Source organism: Erpetoichthys calabaricus, chromosome 2, assembly GCF_900747795.2.
Source record: "Erpetoichthys calabaricus chromosome 2, fErpCal1.3, whole genome shotgun sequence".
Taxonomy (NCBI): Eukaryota; Metazoa; Chordata; class Cladistia; order Polypteriformes; family Polypteridae; genus Erpetoichthys; species Erpetoichthys calabaricus.
Genome location: NC_041395.2, coordinates 95,505,688 through 95,520,843, shown reverse-complemented (window position 1 = coordinate 95,520,843; position 15,156 = coordinate 95,505,688). Strand labels below are relative to the sequence as shown.

The 15,156-nt window shown below is 38.9% G+C and overlaps 1 protein-coding gene across 1 annotated transcript in view; it reads left to right on the top strand.

Moving 5' to 3' along the window:
• The window catches only part of LOC114645301 (Golgi-specific brefeldin A-resistance guanine nucleotide exchange factor 1-like), a 243,866-nt gene that overhangs the window by 87,362 nt on the left and 141,348 nt on the right, over positions 1–15,156 (top strand). The window contains 3 exon segments of the mRNA XM_051922496.1: positions 4,099–4,187; positions 5,660–5,862; positions 5,975–6,098. Of these exon segments, the coding sequence (XP_051778456.1) occupies positions 4,099–4,187; positions 5,660–5,862; positions 5,975–6,098 (416 nt within the window).

Here is a 15,156-nt window from a genome sequence, read left to right as displayed (position 1 = left end):
CGAATATACTCAGCTCCAGCGTGCTGGCAAATTGCACTGAGAAACAACTTTTAGCCGGTTGCAGAGTTCAATGAATGTATGTTGCCAAATGTATGTCGCCGCATATACTCGGCTTCGGCATGCTTCCAATTTGCACTGGAAACTGACTCTATCCGGTTGCGATGTTCAACAAATGTATTTTTCTGAATATACTCGGCTCCAGCGTGAAGGCAAATTGCATTGGGAACCGACTATAGCGGTTTAAGGGTTAAGCATCAGTGTATGAGTCATAATCACATCATGCCTTACAAATGCACCGAGACCAAAGAAAAGTAAATTATTGATATCAAAAAAAAAAAAACACACAGAGTACAAATATCTGTTTACTTGTCTTTTGTTGGTAATGTATTGCTGTCACTATTCTGAGGAGACAGGCAAGTAAGAATTTTGTTTTACTATGTGTACGTGACAGTGAACTTGTTAAGTTAAGACCTACCTATTGGAACCTAATATCCCAAGGTCAGATTTTGTTCTCCACTCCTCGGCATGCAGTATAGTCTGATTTGCTTTCTTGGCTGCTGTCAGTACTGTGCACCTATTTGGACAGTGAAGGGTGTTTTAGAGCAGCTTCAAGAGTTGTAGATGACAGTTAAAACAGACTGGTCTGGGTTTGAGCTGAGAGGTTACTTTTTTTTTTTTTTTTTTTTTTTTTATTTTAAATATCCTGTCTTTAACAATTAAACAACACAAAAAAATAACAAAAGTGTAGTTTAGATAGATATTTGTTTTGGTTGCCAAGAATTGCATTCAGACTGCATTTTGTTTTTATATGATTTTAATTTAATTAATTTGAATTTATGTTTTACTGAATATTAAAACATTTACATGTAAATTTGAATGAATATTAAAAATAATGCTTGCTTGTTCTTTCTTAAATCCTTGTTTCATGCATTATAGCTTATGAAAAAAATGTGGTGTTCTCATATTTTATATACTGAACAAGTACTTTATCAGCCTTCATGTTTCACTAAGTACTCAGTAACAGTATTGGCTGTCAAAAGTGGTGCGTCCCTAGTTTTTTAACTGTTCAACAATAAGTAACCATAATCTTGTTCTTGTTTATTCCACATCCTTAGTCTAAATGAAGCCCAGGCATTTGTTTTGGACATACACATTAGTTTAGTGAGTTGCAAAGCTAATAAACCTTATAACACAAAGTTACAATATCTCTGCCAAAAGAATATTATTTACAGAATAAACCATATAATCAAAATGTTTAACCTGAGCAACATAAGAAATTAAAGTGTCTGAGAAAAAGTAAAAATACACATGAGACCTCAAGAAATGAGTAACATTTATTATACAATAATTTCCTTTATTTTCTTGCTTTTCTCAGCAATGCACAACTCCATTGCTTTTGCAGGTTCTAGACTGTTTAAATTTTAAACTCAAAAAAAGATGAGTCACACAACCACATTCTTGCATGCTTTTCTGGGCTTACAAGCTTTTTGTTAGAAACAGGTTTTTGTCTACTTACTTTTGTAATTTAATAAATTCTGGAATATATTTTTTATAGGCCTCAGCATTAAAGAGTGTCTACTTCCTATTTGATATATAAAATGTAAAAAAATTAAAAAAAAAATACCAAAAATGATCTTTTCTTTTGAAAAATAACAGCTGGCATTCCAAAAAAGCAGGCTGAGATAACTTCATATTTCAATAGCTGGCAATTGACTGGCTCCAGATTATCATGTGAAGGCTGATAGGTATTGCAGAAAGACCTTTCAGTCTTCTTCTTCTTCTTTCGGCTGCTCCCGTTAGGGGTTGCCACAGCAGAAAGACCTTCCAGTCACTTTGATTAAAAAGTTGTTCAGTTGTCGCCAATCAAAGGGTGACATGTATTTATTGACACAAAAATATTCTATCGTACCATTGCTACGGCTCACACTCATTAATTAGGTATATGTCCATGTTTTTTTTTTTTAATTCAATAAAAGCCTGTCCTTTGAGACAAAAGTGCTCATAATTAAAACCAAGGGCAAAAGTGGAAGATCTTTATACTATCTCTGTTGCTTTTCTTAGTGTTGCTCAGATAAGTCTGAGACCTCCAAAAATGACTGATAAGCAAACATTTATTTTAAATTTAAATTTATTTATTTGTTTGTTGTTCCTTTATGGATAAACGCCTGGTTATCGAGTGACAACCTTGCCCTTCTTCCACAGTCTGCTGGAAAGTGGCCATATTGGCAGGGTGTAAAGATAATGGGGAGTTGTAGAAAATCAGTGAATATGGCATTTTAATGGGGAAAAACACTGAACATGTTTTAAAATTGCTCTTTGCATTTTTTTACATTAGCCTTATTGTGAAGCCTTGTGTTTGCAGCCAAGTGAATGTGAGCTGATCTTATCAGGAAACGATAGCAGTTGTGTGTTGGTCATGTCTAGTCCCTAATATTAAATAAGGTATTAATTGATGGTCTTCCCTCTGTTGCTTGGAAGAATTAATATTGAGAAAATGAATATCTTCCTAAAACCGCTAATTCCTTACCATTCATATAAGCAAAATATTTCTTAAAATACAGTCATATAAAAAAGTTTGGGAACCCCTCTTAATTCTGTGGATTTTTGTTTATCATTGGCTGAGCTTTCAAAGCAACTTTCTTTTAAATATGACATGCTTTATGGAAACAGTAGTATTTCAAAAGTGACATTATTAGATTAACAGAAAATATGCAATATGCATCATAACAAAATTAGATAGGTGCATAAATTTGGGCACCTCAACAGAGATATTACATCAATACTTAGTTGAGCCTCTTTTTGCAAATAAGAGACACCTCCTATAGCCTTTGATGAGTGTCTGGATTCTGAATGGAGGTATTTTTGACCATTCTTCCATACAAAATCTGTCCAGTTCAGTTAAATTTGATGGCTGCCGAGCATGGACAGTCTGCTTCAAATCATCACATAGATTTTCGATGATATTCAAGTCAGGGGACTGTGACGGTCATTCCAGAACATTGTACTTCTCCCTCTGCATGAATGCCTTTGCAGATTTTGAACTGTGTTTTGGGTCATTGTCTTGTTGGAATATCTAACCCCTGCGTAACTTCAACTTTGTGACTGATGCTTGAACATTATCCTGAAGAATTTGTTAATATTGGGTTGAATTCATCCGACCCTAAGACTCGCCTTTTCATGCGACTTTGATATCTGACAACTTTATTTCAGGCACTGTGCGACTTTGTGAACTTGAGCTTTCAAGTTTCTCCAACACTCTGTTACTCGATCAACTTCCTTTTGTTATTTATACCACTTTAAAACAACAAATAGTACGTTTTTCCTTGCCTTCACTTGGTATTCGCTAAAATTCTTCTATTTTTCCCCCGTGCTTTTGCCATTGCCTTTTTACAGAACGCTGAGCTTAAGGGCTATTTATATTGATTTGCATATTCAGAGAGGCGTAATTCTGGGAGGAGTTTAGGCGTGGCGACAGGTGCGTGCGTTACTTTTCACGCTGACCGGGATTTATGGAGCGGAAGAAAATGGAAGTTGGCGAATGCATAGATTTATGCATCTGGATTTTTTTGTGTGTACGCACATTTCCACTTTTGTCCTTACGCCATGTTTTAGTGTGAATTCTACGCACAGCAGTATGCATGAGGCCCCTGCTCTTCAGGTGCAACAAACTATGGTTGTACCTTCTAAGTAATTTGTTATTAGTAAGTGCGTCTTCTGTAGCTGTCACTCAAAGCTGGTAAGAAACACTTTTCCTCACCTCTGAAGATTATTTCTTACAATTTAGATGAACTTTTCAACACAGTTCTGCTCTATTTTAAGCATACTCCTCAAGTAGACAATCACAGATTGAAAGAAGCATTATGAAATCATACAATGAGGATGTAGAAAGTTATTAACATAGAACAGTCTTCAGTCATCTGCCAGTGTTCCATATTTCTGTAAAATTTTGAGAGTTAAAGGTAAAGCTATGCTAGGCTCATACAAACTAGAAGAAACTTCTAGTGTACTGTACGTGCTTGCCAATGTTGATCAGAATGTTATTTTTTTTTTTTTTTACTGTATTTTATAAACGTTGTATATATGCTGTTTAATTTCTAGTGAATACACAGATATGCAAGAAACTGCTTCGATTTTCCTCCTTTTTACCAACTTCCCAGGAAGTTTGTGACATAAAAAACAAAAAAAAGGTAGGTTTTTTTTTTTTTTTTAAACTTTCATTTTGTGGCACAAGTCAGTTGTTCAAGTAAATCTTCATACAGTTAATGTGAACTTGAAAGGATCCTGGTCTATTGAAGGGAACACTCACACACTGACAAAATGCCAATTTAGAGTCAACATTGATGCTGTTTTTATATAGCACCATTCAGATTGAAATTTAGATTTAATATTAGTATGATGCAACTGTCTAAAGTGGGTCAAAAGTGTATTTGCAACAGTACTGTTTGACTTTTTTCTTTCTCAGACAAGAGTTAAATTGTAATAGAATAGGTATTTTGCAGATACTTAAGGATAATATGACCAAAGGTCATGAAAGCATGCTGCAGGTCATAAACATATTGCCTAGTAGTTAACTACAAATAAAGGTTTCTGATCTCTACAAAGCACTCTTGGGGAAATGTTTAATCTGGATACTTGGCCTACTTGTCCAAATCAGGGGCCTCGGTAGAAATTTGTCCGATTTGTTACAGTTAATCTACTTAAATGAATTATGAATAGCTTTTGGTATGAAGTGAGAATATACCTGTTTTGTCTTAAAACCTGCTTAATATTATGGTAAGAAGGTAGTGCAGCTGCTTTACAATACCTGAGCCCTGGGATGAAATCTCAGCACAGGCACAGTGTGTGTGAAGTTTGCATTTTTTCTCTGTGTCTATATAAAGCTTTCTCTTGAGTATTCTGGTTTTATCCTAACATTTGAAAGATGCACACATTAGATTAGCAGGTGACTTCCAACTGGCCAAACTAGTGAATATGCTTTACAGCAGAGTAGTCCATCAAATGATAGTTCCTGCCTTATTCCCATTGTTGCCGCGATAGGCTGTGGCTATCTTTGACTGAGAATGCAAAAAAAAAATGAATCGGTTGTTCTCATAGCTTTTTACTTTACCTTATGTTGGTTTGGATAGGTTCTTTTTCTTCTGCATTTCTTCTCATCAATGTTGAAGTATTCCAAATCTTAATTTTACATTGTTCTTTCATCACAACTTATTGCAAGGATATACATTAATATGATGCTTAGGGTGCAAGAAAAGAACAAACCCTGGACAGGCAGCAGTACATCGCAGTGTGAGCACACCCACATACCAAACCCGCAGTATGGCCAGTTTAGCATTGCCAGTTCACTTAATCTGCATGTCTTTGGACAGTGGGAAGAAATCAGTGCAGGCACATGCAAACTCCATGCAGGGAGAACTCTGGACACGAGCCCTGTCCTCTTTTGCAAGGCAGTAACCCTATCGTAGTATCACTGTGCCACCCAGCAATGTAGAATTAATCCAAGAAAAGGTTGCAGTTTTAATATGTTGGAAATTGTTGACCATGTACAAGGCATAACAAATAGAAAAGGAAGTAGAAAATAGTGTTGGAAATAGTTAAATTTAGTAAAGAGACATCACTGCATGTGGTTGCTCTGTCTATTTAATTCTTGTTTTCTTTTAAGCTTTTGATTGAAGGTACAAAACTGTTTAATCAAAAACCAAAAAAAGGAATCCAGTTACTTCTAGAATATGGGTTACTAAACAGTCCAGTGAATAACAATGAGATTGCTCTTTGGCTCAGAGAAAACCCAGGTCTAGATAAAAAAATGATTGGAGAGTATATCAGTGACCGCAAAAATGAGGACATCCTTAAGTGCTTTGTTAGGTATGTTATACTTTCTACACACCATAGATAGAGTATGTGGTAATAGTTAAAAATGTCTATACATAATATAAATTAGTGTTTTGTAAGAAGATGCATTTATTTCAATTTTTAGGACCTTTTCATTCCATGGCCTAAGAATTGATGATGCCCTGCGGTTATATATAGAAGCTTTTAGGCTTTCAGGAGAAGCCCCTGTTGTTCAAAGGTTGCTTGAAGCCTTTGCAGACATCTGGAATGTAAGTATACTTAAAAGAGCTAACCTTAATGCAAGAATATATTATGCTGTGATTATATAAACATCTTGAAAGTAAAAATAGACATAAGAACTTGCAGACTGATTACAAGTAGAAAAATGCTTAGAAGAAAGAGATTTACTTTGTTTGGCCTTTTTTGCATGCCTTTTCTATATTTAAATGATTAACAAATAAACAAATATCACAGTGGCTATACTAATTCTACTATTTTTATTATATATCTTCAATGCACGGGAGTCTGTCCTTGATAAAATAGTATTTGTCGTCTTTGTAAACTAAAATATAAATTGAACTGTTTAACATTTAGACTGCCAAACATTTCTCCTTCAAGGTAAGTTAATATTTTCATTAGCATAATAGCTTAATTGTTGACTCTTAATAGCACCTACAATGAATAAATGCCTTTCTTTATACTGTAGATTCAGATTAAATGTCTGAATAAATGTCAATGTATTTGAAGCTGTCTTTTTGGCAGTCATGGTTTCTCATGTAATATTTTCCCATCTTTCTTGCTTGCAAGGTGATACTGTATATAATCCTGCAAAGCCAACCATATGCAGAAAACTAAACAAGCTCTGAAAGTTTAAAAAAAAAAAAAAGTCCTAGAAAATTATTAAATAATTTGATAAAATGTGATTGACACCCAACTTTAGAATTTTAGAAGTCTTATCATGAATGCCCATCAGAATAATTAAAGCATTTAGGATGGTTAGCTAGGGAGGTTCAATAAGGGAACATTCTGTATGTTGAAATTAAGAAAATTAAATGTTGCCTTCTCTATAAACAATTTTATCTGGCTGCAGGTGGAAGACTTGGGCTTCCATGCCTCCAGCATTCAGCTCAGTCCTCTGTCACATCACTTACGTTGCAAAACTAGTAATGTTGATTAACCCTGTAACCCTAAAAGATGGTATTAAAATGCCTTCCTCCGATCATGAGGCAAGAATTTGAGTTTCTGTTTGTATTATTATTGCCATATTTCTTTTTAGAAACAAAAACCAGTTTTATAATATATGATCTGATAGTTAAAATAAAGAGGACATACCATATTTTTTAGATTAAGAAAGCACTTTACTAAATATGAGTGTGGTTGGTCTAAATTCTGTTATAGCGAATTCTATCATTCAAGATACTTGAAATTACTTTTACATTACTTTTGGAACCACGTTCAATAAAAGGGGAAGTTAGTTTAATAAGATTAATTTATTATGTTACAAAATAAATGATGATCAACAGGCATGAAAATGAAGGTCTGAACTTTCGAGTTCTCAGTAAAAGAAAGAAAAGAAAACAACACTTTTAAAATAGTTTTGTATTGAACAATGTTTGAAATGATCCAGCTTACATGTACATGGGGACCTTCATTTCCATTGTCTGTCTTGAATTGTGTTTTCTTGATTTTGTTCTACGCTGCATTTATAATGTTGATACGTTTCAAGTGGAGCTGTTAAACTTTCAGAAGTTTTTCTGGTTTTTAATTTTAATGCACAATTGTTCTTACTTGGACCCTAACTTATACAGTGCATCTGAAAAGTTTTCACAGCGCATCACTTTTTCCACATTTTGTTATGTTACAGCCTTATTCCAAAATGGATTAAATTCATTTTTTTCCTCAGAATTCTACACACAACACCCCATAATGACAATGTGAAAAAAGTTTACTTGAGGTTTTTGCAAATTTATTAAAAATAAAAAAACTGAGAAATCACATGTACATAAGTATTCACAGCCTTTGCACAATATTTTGTCGATGAACCTTTGGCAGCAATTACAGCCTCAAGTCTTTTTGAATATGATGCCACAAGCTTGGCACACCTATCCTTGGCCAGTTTCGCCCATTCCTCTTTGCAGCACCTCTCAAGCTCCATCAGGTTGGATGGGAAGCGTCGGTGCACAGCCATTTTAAGATCTCTCCAGAGATGTTCAATCGGATTCAAGTCTGGGCTCTGGCTGGGCCACTCAAGGACATTCACAGAGTTGTCCTGAAGCCAGTCCTTTGATGAGTTGGCCGTGTGCTTAGGGTCGTTGTCCTGCTGAAAGGATGAACTGTCGCCCCAGTCTGAGGTCAAGAGCGCTCTGGAGCAGGTTTTCATCCAGGATGTCTCTGTACATTGCTGCAGTCATTTTTCTCTTTATCCCGACTAGTCTCCCTGTTCCTGCCGCTGAAAAACATCCCCACAACATGATGCTGCCACCACCATGCTTCACTGTAGGGATGGTATTGGCCTGGTCATGAGCGGTGCCTGGTTTCCTCCAAACATGACGCCTGGCATTCACCCCAAAGAGTTCAATCTCTGTCTCATCAGACCAGAGAATTTTCTTTCTCATGGTCTGAGAGTCTTTCAGGTGCCTTTTGGCAAACTCCAGGCGGGCTTCCATGTGCCTTTTACTAAGGAGTGGCTTCCGTCTGGCCACTCTACCATACAGGCCTGATTGGTGGATTGCTGCAGAGATGGTTGTCCTTCTGGAAGGTTCTCCTCTCTCCACAGAGGACCTCTGGAGCTCTAACAGAGTGACCATCGGGTTCTTGGTCTCCTCCCTTACTAAGGCCCTTCTCCCCCGATCGCTCAGTTTAGATGGCCGGTCAGCTCTAGGAAGAGTCCTGGTGGTTTCGAACTTCTTCCACTTACGGATGATGGAGGCCACTGTGCTCATTGGGACCTTCAAAGCAGTAGAAATTTTTCTGTAACCTTCCCCAGATTTGTGCCTCGAGACAATCCTGTCTTGGAGGTCTACAGACAATTCCTTTGACTTCATGCTTGGTTTGTGTTCTGACATGAACTGTCAACTGTGGGACCTTATATAGACAAGTGTGTGCCTTTCCAAATCATGTCCAATCAACTGAATTTACCACAGGTGGACTCCAATTAAGCTACAGAAACATCTCAAGGATGATCTGGGGAAACAGAATGCACCTGAGCTCAATTTTGAGGTTCATGGCAAAGGTTGTGAATACTTATACATGTGCTTTCTCAATTTTTTTATTTTTAATAAATTTGCAAAAATCTGCAGTAAGCTTTTTTCACGTTGTCATTATGGGGTGTTGTGTGTAGAATTCTGAGGAAAAAAATGAATTTAATCCATTTTGAAATAAGGCTGTAATATAACAAAATGTGGAAAAAGTCATGCGCTGTGAATACTTTCCGGACGCACTGTAAGTATGTACTTATCAAAAGAGTGAGGCAAATCTCTTAAATTGCTTAATAGATATAATTTGTTTTTCTAAAGAAATGTGAAAATTTGCATTATTGAAAGTTGCACCCTCTGTGCCTTATTTCATTTATTTTGGAACTGAACTAACACATTGATTCAGACTTTAAACTTAACTTTAAAAATGTTTTGTTTGGGTAGATGCAATAATTTCAAATCTTTTTTTTTATCACCATATGCAATTTCTTGTATTGGGAATTTTTCATTTCTCGCATATACCAACATTTTGTAAATAAGATTAATGTTATTAGGTCATTGGTGACACTGCTTGCTAAGGATTCATCTCTTCCCATAGTAGGTTCATCTGTCTTTGACCACTTTGAGCTTGTGTCATCGTCTCTGTTACCTGATTTGGTGCAATGCCTGAATCCTACAAATTGCCCCCAAGTGTCCCCTCTTGATTAATTAATGCTAGAATTACCAGAGTCTACGAAAAAACTTGTAGATCCGGCCCACCTTAAAACCGTTCTCACCTCTCTTTTATCTTCTAAATGTGCCGATTAAGATGAGCAGCAAGCAGCCGGCTATTCCATCCCCCACCACCGCAGAACGTTCACTAAGTTTTCCCAGCTCATGCCTTGTTTGATTATCTGGGAGTGACTGAACTGCTGGAGTTTTAGAGTGGAAATAATAGATCGCTATTTGGAACACACGCATTTCATGTGTGTTCTGTTTCTACAGTAATCTGTGTAAACACATTTTTAAAACAGAAACGCTTTTCATATTTTAGTAGTAAATGACAAAATGTAGGCATAAACTATATAATGTATGAAGCCTGAAGTCCAAAGATCAAGTAAACACTTTCACAAAAGATTCAAGGGATAGACAACAGCTTCATTGGCATAGCGGTAAGATTTGCTGACTTGTAATCAAGAGTCCCCGGTTCGATCCCCACTCACTCCTATATTTGCCGTTTTCAGTAGTGAGCTGCTCTTTTTGTTAATATTATACAGTACACACATACATTTGGTTTGCGTCTGTAAAGCACGGTGTGCATTTATAGGACTTGTAAAAGTTACCTTTTTTTTAACCTTTATTCTCTTTAAATCATGATAACAATACATACTACCCAACAGGGATCTGATGCTGTTATTTTTCATTTGAAAATTTGAATAACTGGAGATGTGAGTGGTGTTTTGAGACAATGGAACTGGACTTTCTCTCATCTGGAGGGAGAAAAGCTGACACACAAATGCTGGCGAATCTCACCGTCACTTGATTTTTTTTTTTCAGTTTTATTGAGTGTTCCTGCTCATGCTGAATTAGCGTGCACCTTATGGTGTGTGATGTCAAAAAAAAAAAACACAGACGTAGGTATATATGATATTTGGAATTATTCATTTTATGATCTGTATAGTACATTTCGGAAAACTTTGTGGCACGGATGCAGCATTATTCATATTATTCATATTCATTCGCATAACATCTTGCGGTTAGTAATCAGTGACTACGTGTTTTTTTTCCCCGTTCTTGCCAGTCCCCACATGTTACTGTATGCTGTTTCTTTTGTACTCCAGGACATGCAGAGGATAGAGTACAACAGAGCAGTAAGTTCAGCGCTATATGCAATAATCAGATTCCAATTTTAACTGTTCACACACACGCAAGGATCATCTTTCCTACATTTACAACGTGTGTACCTGTTACAATGTACAAACTTCTCTCTATGCTGTGGTTCCTGTTACACACCTGAAAGAAAGAGACAATATATGTGATAACATCATCGTACTAATGCAATATTATTTGAAAACGAACAGCGTCAGATCGGGTGTGGATTTATGTTGGTGCTATTACTGAAAGAAAAAAAAGATCAACATGTGCGTTGATTCTGCAGCACTGAATAAGCTCACGCACTCTTAACATCCCCCCACCCCTGCACCCAAGTACAGACACAAACCAAGTGTGATCAAGAGTCCCCGGTTCAATCCCCACTCACTCCTATATTTGCTGTTTTCAGTAGTAAGCTGCTCTTTTTGTTAATATTATACAGTACACACATACACTTGGTTTGCGTCTGTACTTGCGCTGTTACTTAGAGTCAGATCGGGGGGGGGGGGATGTTAGAGTGCGTGAGCTTATTCAGTGCAGCAGGATCAATGCACATATTGATCTTTTTTTTCTTTCAGTACATGTGCCTTCCCTGTTTATTTATATATCTAGTGACTTTTCTGCTTGTCTGTCTCTCTGTTACGCAGTGCTCTGTTCGTGTGTTATGGATCTTAAAAATAACAGTTATAAGGACACTTGTTCATGTTAATTGCAGTCTCAATTGTTAAAAAATATTTTAAAAGGAGCATCCCACATGAAAATATAACGATCTCATTAATATATGGTATTAATACCAATTTGTAAATTTTATGTCCGTTTGAGGTTAAAAAGGGGAAAAAAAAAAACACTTTTTCCTCAACGGGGAATCGAACTCAGATCTCTGATGGACAATAAGCCTGCAGCGCTCTGAGACAGCAAATCTTACCGCTACGTCACGGAAGCTGTTGTATTGTTCTTGAACCTTTTGTGAAAGTGTTTATTTGATGTTTGGACTTCATGCTGCTTCACACATTCTATAGTTTATGCCTACATTTTGTAACATTTATTACTAAAATATGAAAAAGTTTCTGTTTTAACAATGTGTTTACACAGATTACTGTAGAAACGGAACACACATGAAATGCGTGTGTTCCAAATAACAATCTATTATTTCCACTCTAAAACTCCACTTCACTCCCAGATAATCAATCAAGGCATGAGCTGGGAGATGCTCGTGTACGTTCTAAGTCAGTGGGGGGATGGAATAGCCGGCTGCTTGCAGCTTGTTTTTATCGGCACATCTAGAGGACAAAAGACGCTGGCGGAGAGGTGCGAATGGTTTTAAGGTGGGCCGGATCTGTGAGTTTTTTCGTAGACTCTGGTAATTCTAGTGTTAAGGAGGTTTTTGATTCTGTCAGACCAAGTATTGTTACCTTAATAAATGCTAGCTTGATTTCTGGTTGTGTTCTTGCTGCCTTGAAACATGCTGTAGTGTAGAAACTTATTAAAAAGCAAAATCTGGACACACTATAATTTGTCAAATTTTAGGCCAATTTCTAAACTGCCTTTTTATCTAAAGTCTTAGAAAAAAGTTGTCCTTACTCAATTGCAAATATTTCTGGATGAAAATACTATTCTGGAAAAATTCCAATCCTGATACAGATCTTCTTACAGCACTAATACAGCCTTGTTACAATGACCTCTTCCTAACTACTAAAGCTGGAGATTCTGCCATTCTTGTACTGTTAGATCTTGCCTCAGGTTTTGATACTGTGGATCTTAGGATTCTTATATCCCACCTTGAACAGTATGTAGGAATCCAAGGTAATGCCCCTAAATTGTTTAAATCTTATCTAAGCAATAAGAGCTTTTCTATTCATTTGGGTGAGTTCTCATCCCCTTTAGTTCCTCTTACTTGCAGCGTTCCATCCTTGGGCCAGTTCTCATTTTGTTATCTTTAAGCTCCATTGTTAACAAGTATGGCTTCTCCTTTCACTGCTATGCTGATGACACTCGAATCTATTTGCTGCTAAAATTAAACAGGAGCGAGGCAATACAGACCTTCCATGCGTGCTTGAATGATATTAAAACCTGGATAGCAATGAATTTTTTTAAACTAAATTATAAAACTGAGATTGTGGTGTCCAAAAATTCCGAAGGTTTGAGTGTATCTGATGCTCTTGGACCTAATGCCATATGTGTATCATAAAGCTTCAGTTAGGAACCTAGGCACGATCTCTGACAGCTCATTCAAACTCGACAAACGGATAAATTCTGATGTTAGATGAAGCTTTTTCCAGCTGAGATTTAAGGTAAAGGCTTTTCTTTCTTTCAGTGATCTTGAAAAGGCCATCCAAGCTTTTATAACATCTTGTTTGTACTATTGCAATTCTTTGTATGTATGTGTTGGTCAGTCCCTGTTATGACGCCTACAACGAGTCCACAACTTTGTTGCTCACTTATTGAAGGCTCTCGTAAGCATGGCCATATTTTACCAATATTGACCTTGGTTCATTGGCTTCTGGTCCACTTCAGAATTTATTTTAAAATTGTATTACTCGTTTTCATATGTTTGAAAGGAACAGCACCATCTTGCCTCTCAGAGCCTCTTTACTTGTATTTGCCAACAAGAGCACTGCAGTCTACTAGCCAGATGCTCTTAGTTGTCCAAGGTGGAGGTTGATGGAAAGGGGGGATTGGGCTTTTGTAGTGGCTTCTACTTTTCTGTAAAAGGCTTGCCTCCTCGAACCGCCACCTTATCGTGGTGGAGGGGTTTGCGTGTCCCAATAATCCTAGGAGCTCTGTTGTCCTGGGCTTTATGCCCCTGGTAGGGCCACCCAAGGCAAACTGGTCCTAGGTGAGGGATGAGACAAAATGCGGTTCAACAACACTTCCATGATGAATAAAAAATTTGGACAGCGTTTTCCCTCACCCGGACGCGGGTCACCGGGGCCCCCCTCTGGAGCCAGGCCTGGAGGTGGGGCTCGATGGCGAGCGCCTGGTGGTCAGGCTTACACCCATGGGGCTCGGCCGGGCACAGCCCGAAGAGGCAACGTGGGTCCCCCTTCCCATGGGCTCACCACCTATGGGAGGGGCCAAGGAGGTCGGGTGCAGTGTGAGTTGGGTGGTGGCCGAAGGCGGGGACCTTGGCGGTCCGATCCTCAGCTACAGAAGCTGGCTCTTGGGACGTGGAATGTCGCCTCTCTGAAGGGGAAGGAGCCTGAGCTATTGCGCGAGGTTGAGAGGTTCCGGCTAGATATAGTCGGGCTCACCTCGACGCACAGCTTGATCTCTGGAACCAATCTCCTTGAGAGGGGCTGGACTCTCTACCACTCTGGAGTTGCCCCCGGTGAGAGGCGCCGAGCAGATGTGGGAATACTTATTGCCCCCCGACTTGGAGCCTGTACATTGGGGTTTACCTCGGTGGATGAGAGGGTAGCCTCCCTCCGCCTTCGTGTGGGGGGACGGGTCCTAACTGTTTGTGCGTATGCACCGAACAGCAGTTTGGAGTACCCACCCTTTTTGGAGTCCCTGAAGGGGGTGCTGGAGGGCATACCTTCTGGGGACTCCCTCGTACTGCTGGGAGACTTCAATGCTCACGTGGGCAATGACAGTGAGACCTGGAAGGGCGTGATTGGGAGGAATGCCCCCCCCCCCGATCTGAACCCGAGTGGTGTTTTGTTATTGGGCTTCTGTGCTCGTCACGGATTGTCCATAACAAACACCATGTTGAAGCATAGGGGTGTTCATATGTGCACTTGGCACCAGGACACCCTAGGCCTCAGTTCGATTATCGACTTTGTGATCGTGTCGTTGGACTTGCGGCCACATGTCTTGGACACTCGGGTGAAGGATGGGCGGAGCTGTCAACTGATCACCACCTGGTGGTGAATTGGCTCCGATGGTGGGGGAGGATGCCAGTCAGGCCTGGTAGGCCCAAACGTGTTGTGAGGGTCTGCTGGGAACGTCTGGCAGAGCCCCCTGTCAGAAGTAGCTTCAATTCCCACCTCCGGCAGAACTTCGACCATGTCCCGAGGGAGGTGGGGGACATTGAGTCCGAATGGGCCATGTTCCGTGCCTCTGTTGTTGAGGCGGCTGACCGGAGCTGTGGCCGTAAGGTAGTCGGTGCCTGTCGTGGTGGCAATCCCCAAACCCGTTTGTGGACACCGACGGTGAGGGGTGCTGTCAAGCTGAAGGAGAAGTCCTACCTGACCCTTTTGTCCTCTGGGACTCTGGAGGCAGCTAATAGGTACCGGCAAGCCAAGCGGAATGCGGCTTCGGTGGTTGCTGAAGGAAAAACTCG